We start from the raw sequence: 12,026 nt of genomic DNA, 5'->3' as shown, positions 1-12,026 counted from the left end.
ATAAATCATGTAAATCTACACAGATTTCTCTTGTGAAAACTGTTTATTTGGGTGAGTAAAGTACTTTTGTTCATTTACAGTAAGTTTAGTAAGTTTTCCCAAATTTCTCCATCACTAAGACCAGAGCATTAGCATTAGTGGCTAAACACTAGTGGTTAGCTGCTAATGGTATCTGACAGCACTACTCTGAGGAACCCTGAGTGTTCCAGTAAGCCAGTAAGCCAGGACGATATTAGCTAGCGATTTCATCCCAGTAGCTTATCATAACACGGTAAATGTGCAGACTACAGTTAAAAATATACTCACCTCTAAATGGTGAAAGAGCTAGCGTTTAGCATGGTTAGCAGCTAATGCTAATGCTGCTCCCGCAGTGCTAGTCGGGGTTTTCAGCAGGCTACAGGATGATATACTCACCTCTGAACGGTGAAACGGTGAAGCTCTTAGCACAGTTAGCGGCTAATGCTAATATTGTTCCAGTCTTCGTGCTGGAGAACTAAACTGAAACACCCTGTATAGCTATGTACTTCAGCAGAGTGGCTTTACTGCTCCTTAATACCTGACTGATAAAATTCATACATAATGTGCACTGGATTATAAGATACACTGACGATTTTTGGGAAAAATGAATATACAGTATGTGGCTTTGCAGGAATGGTGGCAGAAGCACACTGATACCATTTATTATAATATATATATATATATATATATATATATTTTCCATTTCTGCATCCAGAAACTCTACTTCTTTTAGATTAAAAGAAAAATGATTAAGGACTGCTGCTTTAATGTGTTTATCTAGTGGTTTTAAAAGCTTAAGTTATTTATTTATTTTTTTTTTATTCTTGGCGAGAGCCCACTGCTTTGCCGTGTCCAGATCTTCACGCTTCCTGTCGTGTTCCTGTGTGTTCCCCCAGTTCCCTGCGGAGGGGTCCTGACGGCGCGCCGGGGGACCATCCTGTCTCCGGGTTATCCTGATCCGTATGACAATCACCTGAACTGTGTGTGGAAGGTCTTCGTGCCGGAGGGAGCCGGAATCCAAGTGAGACAAAAAACACCTTTTCCTTTATTCCTTTCATCTCTCTCTCTCTCTCTCTCTCTCTTTACCTCTCTCTCTTAAAGAGATGTGGGGATGAAAGTTAAACAGAGAGGGGAGCTTCTTTACACAGCTATTGAATTAGTGAATTATTAATTCTCTGTTTAGAGTGGTCTGGCAGTTTGCAGCACAATATCTAGCCTAGACTTCAGAAAACTGCCTGGATACCCTGTGTGTGTGTGTGTGTGTGTGTGTGTGTGTGTGTGTGTGTGTGTGTGTGTGTGTGTGTGTGTGTGTGTGTGTGTGTGTGTGTGTATGTGTGTGTGTGTTTGTGTGTTTGTGTGTGTGTGTGTGTGTGTGTGTGTGTGTGTGTGTGTGTGTGTGTGTGTGTGTGTGTGTATGTGTGTGTGTGTTTGTGTGTTTGTGTGTGTGTGTGTGTGTGTGTGTGTGTGTGTGTGTGTGTGTGTGTGTGTGTGTGTGTGTGTATGTGTGCGTGAACTGCTGATGGAAAATCATCTTCTCTAACTGTAACTTTTAGTTTTTAGCTCTTTTTTTAACCCTTTGATGCACAGCATATATATGCACACCCCCTCTAATACGCAACAGCTTGACTTTTTGCACGAGGAGTGGAATAAAGTTATCCAAAAGCAGTGTGTAAGACTGGTGGAGGAGAACATGATGCCAAGATGCATGAAAACTGTGATTATAAACCAGGGTTATTCCACCAAATATTGATTTCTGAACTCTTAAAACTTTATGAATATGAACTTGTTTTCTTTGCATTATTTGAGGTCTGAAAGCTCTGCATCTTTTTTGTTATTTCAGCCATCTCTCATTTTCTGCTAATAAATGCTCTAAATGAGAATATTTTTATTTGGAATTTGGGAGAAATGTTGTCTGTAGTTTATAGAATAAAACAACAATGTTCATTTTACTCAAATATAAACCTATAAATAGCAAAATCAGAGAAACTGATTCAGAAACTGAATTGTCTCTTTTTTCTTATTTTTCCAGAGCTTTTCATACATATAGTACCACATTGCAATAAGTGTGCATTAATTAACAGTATTTATGGCTGATGATTGTCTCAACTAATGATTAATTGACACTAGTTAAGACATTATAAATCATTACACTATTTTAAACTATTAGTAGTTATTAATAAAAATATAAAAGGATTAACAATATTAATAAGCTTTCAAAAATAATCATGTTTAATAAAGTCTTAACTAGTGTCTGTAAATGATAGTTTACTTGATAGATTACTTAACCGTTTAACAATGTTTATTACTGTGGTCTGTACTGTTAATTACTGATAACATGCAAACTTATTGTAAAATGTTACCATCATTTTGTATGTATTGTATAAAATAGTTTGATAACATGAATATATTGATATATTTATTGATATGAACTGAAATCTCTACAACAGAAGTAACAGTATAAGTTTTAACATATGTAATGCTTTATTGGTAACACTTTACATTAAGTGTTGACTAACTAGCATGAATTAATGCATTAGTTACCATGAATAAGACATGAGGTAATACATTAACAATGCTTAGGTAATGTTAATTAAACACGGAACTACTGCGTAGTTTTACATGAGCTAACGTTTGAAGTACAGCATTTGTTAAGATGAACAATAAATCATACGTTTCATTAACAATGTTAACTAATGTTGGGTAAACAAGTAACAACTGCTTTTCTTGCCGTGTGCTTATATGCTGCAGCTATGCATACTGTCATTGTTAAATATTTATTCATTAAATATTAGTTATAAATATATTTGGCTGTGATAACACTTATGCAGTGGTAGCCGGTTACTTACTTTACTGATGTCAGTTAACTAATATAATATTATATATTTTATGTTTTTACTTCTATTGGAAATACATCTGTACATGGATTATAATTATTTCAATTTCACTTTACATCAAGTATATATTTATTTTACTGAACAGAGCTGTCTGTATAAGTGTTTAGTAACTTTTAACAGATGGTAATAATGCTGAACACAAGGCATTATTGGTTCATCATGGTTTATATTTACAATTTCTACATGTAAGTTAAACTCAGACATATATATGAAATGAAGCATAAGCACAATGCAGACTAATATTTACTTTTACGATTACCGTATGCACACAATCAAATGACAAGGAGATGAACTAATGCAGTTGTTACTTGTTTACCTAACATTAATAAAGTATATGATAAAAAAAAAATATATATATATATATATATATATGTTCATCTTAAAAAATGATTCACTGAAATTAATGTGAATGATATGAGCGGGAGGTCGCAGGTTCGGACCCCAGCTCATGCAGCTTTGCCATCAAGCTGCCGGCGTTAGAGGGAGCAAAATTGGCCCTGCTCCCTCTGGGTGGGTAGATGGCGCTCTTTCCCCACATCACTCCTATGGTGATGTCTGCAGCACAGGGCGTCTGTGAGCTGATGTACCGGCAATGCTGCATCAGCAGCAGCTCGAAAAGAAGCGGTGGCTGACTTCACATGTATCAGAGGAGGCATGTGCTAGTCTTCACCCTCCTGGTGTGTTGAGGTATCACTAGTGATAGGGGGAGTCCTAATGAATGGGTTGGGTAATTGGCCGTGTAAATTGGGAAGAAAATGGGAAAAATTAGAAATAAAATTATAAAAAAAAAAAATAAAATAACTTTAATTAATGCTGTAGTTCCGTGTTTAATTACCATTACCTAAGCTTTGTAAATGTATTACCTCATTCTTATTTATGGTAACTAATGCATTAATTCATGTTAGTTAGTCAACACTTAATGTAAAGTGTTTAAAGCAGAGTTTAAAGCAATATAAGACCCATATAAGGGAAAAGTATCTGCTGTAAGTGATGCTAAGAAGCTTTCTCCAGGTGAGGGAGGTGATCTAAACTCACTGCACTGTTTGATTCTTCTGTAGATCACAGTGGTGACTTTCTCCACCGAGCACAACTGGGACTCGCTGGACTTCTACGACGGCACCGACGGCAACGCTCCCAGACTGGGCAGCTATTCAGGTGAGTCTGCGGAACGAGAGAAGGGCAGAAGTGGGCTTGTGAAGTGATGAAGGAGATGAAACACGTTGAACAAGGCGAGTTCCAGTGTCTGCTGTAGTGTAGCGCTAAAATTGATTCTGTATCTGCAGAAATGCAGAGGATATTTGCAACAAAGCTCCTTCAATATTGAGCCGTCTGTGATGCATGGCGCTTTACGCTTGTTCGGTAAGCGTGAGGCGACCTTGGCGTAGTTTCTTTCTTTTCGCTGAGGTTTTCTCGCCCAAGAGGCCCAACGCAGAGAGCCAGTCTTGTTCTTGAAGATAAGCCTTTTTCTTTTTGTTGTTTTGGTACCATATGCTGCCCGGCTTTCATCTAGAGATTTGTTTTATCATCCAAAGCACATCAATATTTGAGCTGTCACTGAACATGATGCATCAACAGCTTCATAAGCAGCGGGGGTGGAATGGGAGTCGCCCTGGTGAGAGACAGGGAAGGAGACGGGATGCTATCAGCCTCACGCCAGAGATTCACCGAGCCGAGCCTGAAAAACTGAAATGAAAAGGATGAGGAGGAGGAGGAGGAGGAAGAGGCTCCCCGCCGAAATTCGGAGGACGGATTTTAATTATTTGTCCCCTCCACGCCACCGTCTCCAATCGCCGCCCCCATCACCGCTCACATTCACCCCCAAAACAACACGGGGAGACGCTAAAAAAATAAATTTGCGGTGACCTTAACAGATGGCACCCCTCTCAGACGGAGCATTAACTATTGTTGACAGCTTGACGTTTAATCTGCCTGGGCGGCAAATGAAAGATTAAAGGAAGTTACGCAGAGAGAGAAGGATCGTCTACGGGAGAAATGACTCGCCCGTGAAAAAATATGACTCAGGGCAAAAGGAGAGGCCTGATAGAGTCAGTCCTAGAGTAGTAGGTAAAGAAGCAGGCTAGAACTTCCTTAGTTTCCAGGTAGAAACATTTAGTAACTGCTACATAACATTGACATAATCATGCTATGCATATTTTTGCTGAATTACCAAGCATGGTCAACTCAAACTGGTCAAATTGGTCAAGTTGGACCAACTCAAGGTTTGAGTTTGATTTGGGGTTGATTTAGCTGTTCTATCAGTTTGGATCAAACTGCCCAAGCACTATGTCATCACTATGTCAACCACTATGACCATATTAGTAGACCAACATGAGCAAGTTGGTACTTGCTTGAGTTGATACTTCAGCTTCTACAGAAGTATTTTAAACTCTAGTATCTATACTTCTACCTACAGAGTAATGAATGAAGATACTTTTCACAACTTTTAAAGTGGGAACAGGTAGGAACTGCTACGTAACCAGATTATCATGATCATGGCCAGATTCAACTGGTCAATTTGGTCAAGTTGGACCAACATAGGATTGAGTTTGATGGTTGATTTAGCTGTTATGACTATGCAAGTAGACCAACATGAGCAAGTTGGTACTTGATTGGTACTTCTACCTACAGAGTAATGAATGGCAATACTTTTCACAAAGTATTTGAAAGTAGGCACAAGTGGGAACTGCTACGTTACCAGCATGGCCGGATTAAACTGGTCAAATTGGTCAAGTTGGACCAACTCAAGGTTTGAGTTTGATGGTTGATTTAGCTGTTCTTTCAGTTTGGACCAAACTGCCCAAGCTTTATGTCATCACTATGGCAACCACTGAGCATACTAGTAGACCAACATGAGCAAGTTGGTACTTGGTTGATACTTTTACACTTTTACTTAAAGAGTAAAAAGCTTGAGTTGATACTTCAACTTCTACAGGAATATTTTAAACCCTAGTATTCATAATTCTCCCTGTAGAGTAATGATTGTCAATCCTTTTCACAACATTGAAAGTGGGAACAAGTGGGAACTGCTACATAAACAGCATGGACAGATTAAACTGGTCAACTTGGATAAACATAGGTTTGAGTTTAATAAGTTTGAGTAGACCAACATGAGCAAGTTGGTACTTGTTTGGTACTTTTACATTTTTACTTAAAGGGTAAAAAGCTTGATTTGATGCTTCAACTTCTACAGAAGTATTTTAAACCTTAGTATCTATACTTATACATATAGAGTAATGAATGTCAAGTGGGAACAAGTACCAGCATGGGCAGATCAAACTGGTCAAATTGGTCAAGTTGGACCAACATAGGTTTGAGTTTGATGGTTGATTTAGCTGTTCTATCAGTTTGGACCAAACTGCCCAAGCACTATGTCATCACTATGTCAACCACTATAACTATGCTAGTAGACCAACATGAGCAAGTTGGTACTTGGTTGATACTTTTACACTTTTACTTAAAGAGTAAAAAGCTTGAGTTGATACTTCAACTTCTACAGAAGTATTTTAAACCATGTAGACCCTGTAGAGTAGTATCTTTACTTCTACCTACAGAGTAATGAATGTAAATACTTTTCACAACTTTGAAAGTGGGAATTACTACGTAACCAGCATGGCCAGAATAAACTGGTCAATTTGGTCAAGTTGGACCAACATAGGTTTGAGTTTGATGGTTAATTTAGCTGTTCTATCAGTTTGGACCAACTTTTCCAAGCATGATATTCGCTAAAACCAAATCTGGCCAAGCTGGTCAACCACTATGACTATGCAAGTAGACCAACATGAGCAAGCTGGTACTTGTTTTTTATTTTTACACTTTTACTTAAATAGTAAAAAGCTTCAGTTGATACTTCAACTTCTACAGATGTATTTTAAACCCTTGTATCTATACTTCTACCTACAGACTAATGCAGGGGAATACTTTTCACAATTTTGACCAATGCCAGCAGGATCAAGCTGGTAGACAAGTATGACCAGGCTAGTTTACCAACATGACCACACTAGATGGCCCAAAAAGACCAAAGCCAACTTCAACTTACATTATGCTGTCTATAGCTGGTTAACCAGCTAGCTTTCTGTGATGTGCTGTCCAATGCTAACATTGGACCTTGTTCTACATCGCTAGCCAATCAAGATATCCCTACATACAGCTCTGGAAAAAAATATATAAGAGACCACTTAAAAATATAAAAATATATAATCAAGAGCAAGATGGATGATCACATGCCATCAAACCAAGCTGAACTGCTTGAATTTTTGTACCAGGATTAAAGTCATACAGTTATCCAAAATCAGTGTGTAAGACTGGTGGAGGAGAACATGATGCCAAGATGCATAAAAACTGTGATTACAAACCAGGGTTATTCTACCAAATATTGATTTCTAAACTCTTTATAAATATGAACTTGTTTTTTATGGCATTGTTTGAGATCTGAAAGCTCTGCATCTTTTTTGTTATTTCAGCCATTTCTCATTTTTTGTGAATAAATGCTCTAAATTACAATATTTTTATTTGGAATTTGGGAGAAATGTTTTCTGTAGTTTATAGAATAAAACAACAATGTTCATTTTACTCAAACATAAACCTATAAATAGCAAAATCAGAGAGCTGTATTTTCCAGAGCTGTATGTATATGGTACACCTTTTTGTCAAAACGTGTCTATATGGCCAATCTGCCATAAACGTATCATAAATGTATCATAAACGTATCTGTGCTAAAGTGTTTATAACATGTTCATATCAGTGTAAACAGCATAACACACACTGATTCAGAGAGTGATACGGAGTGCTAATCCAGATGATACTGTAGCATTTGTAGGCACCTGCCCATTCAGTGTTTCTGAAATCCAGGGGATTAATCAGGGATTTGTTCAACCTTTGCTGGAGTATCAACCTCTGCTCTTCTGGGAAGGCTTTACTCTGGATGTTGGAACACACTTGAAGGCCATCCTAGAGCATTAGTGAGGTCAGGTACTGATACTGGTTGATGAGTTTTTCTTCTATAAGGTATTGGATGAAGCCACAGCGTTCATTTAGAACAACACCCCTGGATTTACAACCCTCTAACTGACATCTTTTACTGGATATGATGACTTTAGACTCATGTACAGCAAAAGTATATATGCTATATTGTTGCTGTCCAATGAAAAACAAGTATCCCATTTTGGTACCACTTTAAAATAAGACTACCTTTATAAAGGGTTTATAAATGGTTTACAATTAGTTTATTAATGGTTACTAACTAGGTTCTAAATGCCTTAAAAATAATTAATAATCAGTTATAACGCATACGCAGAAAGGGCAGCAGTATAGATGGCTGTGGGTTCACTATTTGGCAAACAACAGGTCATTGTTGCCCTTTCTACGTATGTGTTATAACTGATTATTAATTATTTTAAGGCATTTACAACCTAATTAGTAACCATTAATAAACTAATTGTAAACCATTTATTAACCCTTTATAAAGGTAGTCTTATTTTAAAAGGGTACCCTTAATTTTTGTCGATTTTTAGTTTACTACATAATTTGTCCCTTACACTGTGTCAAAATTTCTCGATGAATCAACCAATAGAAATACTTTAAAATGACCTAAAATCAACTCTTTTTACATTGACTTCCATTGAAACTTTAGAAGTTTTCTTCTCTCTCCTGTAAAGTAGCTGTTTTGAAGATACTTGTTTTTCATTGGACAGCAATGATATGAACAAGGGTATTGAGCGTCTGTTCATTCCAAAATCATGTGTTTTAATAATAGTTGATCCTGCTTTTGTTGGAGTAACTGTCTCTACTCTATACACTGCAAAAAACAACATCTTAGCAAGTGAAATTATCTAGTTTCAAAGCAATAAATCTTATTTCTTGCTCTGATAAGAAGTATTTCAAGTATTACTAAGCACTGTGTAAATGTAAGATTGTTTTACTTATTTTAGGAATAATTATCATATTCGGTCGTACTTAGAATTTTCACCTTATTTTAAGTAATCTGAACTCAAAATAAACCAGTCAAGTTATTCTGATACTTGTGTAGAAATTTAAGCAAAAAATACAATATTTTTGCTTGATTTGAGTCTTACTTCACTCACATTTTAAGGCTTTGTCATTGCTTATTTTAAGAATACTGTATAAGAAAAGTTTGCTTACCCCATTGGCAGTTTTTTTTTTTTGCATAATTTAAGCATTATGTCTCAATTTAACTGCATTTTAAAAACATTTTTTTGCAAATGTTTTTTGCAGTGCAGGGAAGATTGGTGGTATCATTTTATTTGGATGGTCCATTATTAATGCTTCATATATGCTTAATTAACATTTAACCAAAATTTACCTGCTTGCCTATTAAATGTAACTAAACTGTAAAAAGTGAAAAAAAAGTAATTGATTCTCTATTAAATGCAACCTACACCCAACTCAATTTAACCCAAACTCTAATTTTAAAGCTGATGTCCGTAAGTTTTGGGATTTGGGGTATTGAGGGTCCTCTCTGGTGAGAATGGGTAATTGCACCGAGCATGCCAAAGAATAATTTTAAACTGGGCGGGTGTGATGCGGCCTCCTTTCAGAGAGGATGAATCCGATTCCAGGTTATGTTCAGTCAGAGAGAGAGAGAGAGAGAGAGAGACAGAGAGAAAGACAGAGAACGCTCACTCAGAAACTTCAACCATTCGTTTCTTTGTTTTTACTTTGAGTGAATGAGCTACTGAGCTCTGAGTTTCCTCTTCTGAAGTCTCCATTGCTCCACCAGCCGCTCGCGTTCAGTAAAACTGAGCCGGATCCTCTTTTAGAGGTTGTACGTGTGACATAAGTACGTAAAGACACATGACGTGGCCATAAAAACTCCTGTGAAAAGTGAACTGACACCACAGTTTTTAGAATGAATATATTATTAGGCTTAGCAGGGATGGTCTTTTCAGCACACTGGTACCATTAAATACAATATTTTATCCCTTCAATCCACTCAGAAATGCTTCTGCTTTCAGTTTAGAAAATACAAAAATTACAAAATAATACTGACTGCCACTTTTTAACATTTAAGACTAGGTTTACAGTTTAATTTAATGTTTAGGTTAAGGTTTGGGTTAGGGTTAGTTTAGTTAGTTTTAGGGTTAATTTATGGTTGATGTTAGGGTTAGAGTTAGGGTTACATTTAAAAGATATTCATTTAAAGATTTTCTACTAGATTTCCGAGCATTGCTGTGAGGATTTCATTGCATTGCATTCAGTTCCAATAGAGTTAGTGACATCAAAGTTTTCAATTATCTCCACCCTAACTCATCCCCAACTCATCCCCAACTCTTCAACTCATCCCAAATGTCTTGGATGGCGCTCCATCGTTCTAGAGTACACAGTTGTCACAGAGATAACAGAGAACATAGAAAACTGTGTCAGCAATTAGTGATATTGTAAGAAATGTCCACAAACATGTGGAAGTCTTCTTTGGACAGTAGAGACAGGTTACTCCAAACTAAAGCAGGATAAACCTTTCTTTTCCTAATCAATTGATTGCTGTCCCAATTATTTGGTTTTGAGTGAAAAGTAGAGTGCACTTCTCAACAAATAACAAAAATTAAAGGTTAAAAAAGAGAAATACTCAACCTAGAGAGCTAGAACTGGTCCAAAATGTATCTAAATTCTGTGAAAATAAAGTACTTTAGCGTTTTATTTTCCCTTCTCCCATAAAGTTGCCATTTCACCATTTCAGAGATAGCAGGTTTTGTAACATTCACTCAGTCGTGTCTGCACTTCTGACACTTTACTGTACGCCACCGACTCCCTCACCGGCTCTCCATCCCTCCTCCCTGCTCTAAAGCCTTTTAGCTCATAACTGTTGTCAGCAGTTGGCAGGACAAATAGCCGGCTGCTCGTAAAAGCCGCGGCTGTAGCGCTTGTTGGGCGATGCTCGGCTCGGGGAGGTGAAGGCGGGGTCGTAAAGCAGCAGAAAGCCTGATCTGTCATGGCTGAGCTCTGGAGCTGTATTTTCAGGGAGCTGATGGGCGAGGTGTGACCACCGCTAACGCCGCCAAAAGCAACACTACTTCATCACTTTGCCCGTTCCTTTCAAAGCAGTAAAGCTGGAAATCTCGTTTTTCTGAACCTTTAGCGGTTGCACCCATTACGACTTCATGATATTAGAAAAAAAACCAAGTCAAATTCTAGCATGACCTAAACTGAACATTCTGAGAGCATCACTACAGGACAGTGTGTCTGAATATGTTCATTCATTTCACCTTATTTACAGAATGTGGTAGTGATAGTTCTAGACTACAGTTGCAAGAAAAAGTATGTAAACCCTTTGGGATTACTTGGATTTCTGCATAAATTAGTCATTAAATGTGTTCTGATCTTCATCTAAGTCACAACAATGGACAAACACAGTCTGCTTATACTAATACTACACAAAAAATTATGTATGTTTGCATGATTTTATTGAACACAACATCTTAACATTCACAGTGAGGGTGGAAAAAGTATGTGAACTCCTCGGCGAATGACTTTTCTAAGAACTAATTGGAGGAGTCAGGAGTCAGTCAATGTGATGAGATTGGATGTGTTGGTTAAAGCTGCCCTGCCCTATAAAAAAAACAAACACCAGTTTTAAGTTTTCTGTTCTTAAGAAGCATTGCTTAAATGCTTGAGTCATGCCTCACACAAAAGAGCTCTCAGAAAACCTACATTCAAGAATTGTTGACTTGCATGAAGCTGGAAAAGTTTACAAAAGTATCTCTAAAAGCCTTGATGTTCATGTGTTCACGGTAAGACAGACACTCTACAAATGGAGAAAGTTCAGCACTGTTACTGTTGCTACTCTTTCTAGGTGGTAAAGTCCTGTAAAGGTGACTGCAAGAGCACAGCGCAGAATGATCAATGAGGTGAGGAAGAATCCTTGAGTGTCAGCTGAAGACTTACAGAAATCTCTGGCACATGCTAACATTTTTTATGACAAATCTACAATAAGGAAAACATTAAACAAGAATGGAGTTCGTGGGAGGACACCACGGAGGAAGCCACTGCTGTCAAAAAAAAAAAAAAAACATATCATTTTTGTGTGGTATTAGTTTGAGCAGAATGTGTTTGTCCATTGTTGTGTTTTAGATGGAGATCAGAACACATTTAATCCCAAAG

At 37.4% G+C, this 12,026-nt stretch overlaps 1 protein-coding gene across 2 annotated transcripts in view; it reads left to right on the top strand.

Moving 5' to 3' along the window:
- Nucleotides 1-12,026, top strand: part of csmd3a (CUB and Sushi multiple domains 3a) — a 777,572-nt gene that overhangs the window by 513,194 nt on the left and 252,352 nt on the right. For both annotated transcript variants that reach the window (XM_049467549.1, XM_049467548.1), the window contains exons 35-36: nt 915-1,039; nt 3,971-4,067. In XM_049467549.1, the coding sequence (XP_049323506.1) occupies nt 915-1,039; nt 3,971-4,067 (222 nt within the window). The remainder of the gene's footprint in view (nt 1-914; nt 1,040-3,970; nt 4,068-12,026) is intronic.

The sequence above is a fragment of the Astyanax mexicanus genome, chromosome 1, assembly GCF_023375975.1.
Source record: "Astyanax mexicanus isolate ESR-SI-001 chromosome 1, AstMex3_surface, whole genome shotgun sequence".
Taxonomy (NCBI): Eukaryota; Metazoa; Chordata; class Actinopteri; order Characiformes; family Acestrorhamphidae; genus Astyanax; species Astyanax mexicanus.
Note: the sequence above shows the minus strand (reverse complement) of the source record. Positions and strands in the feature narration are given on the sequence as shown.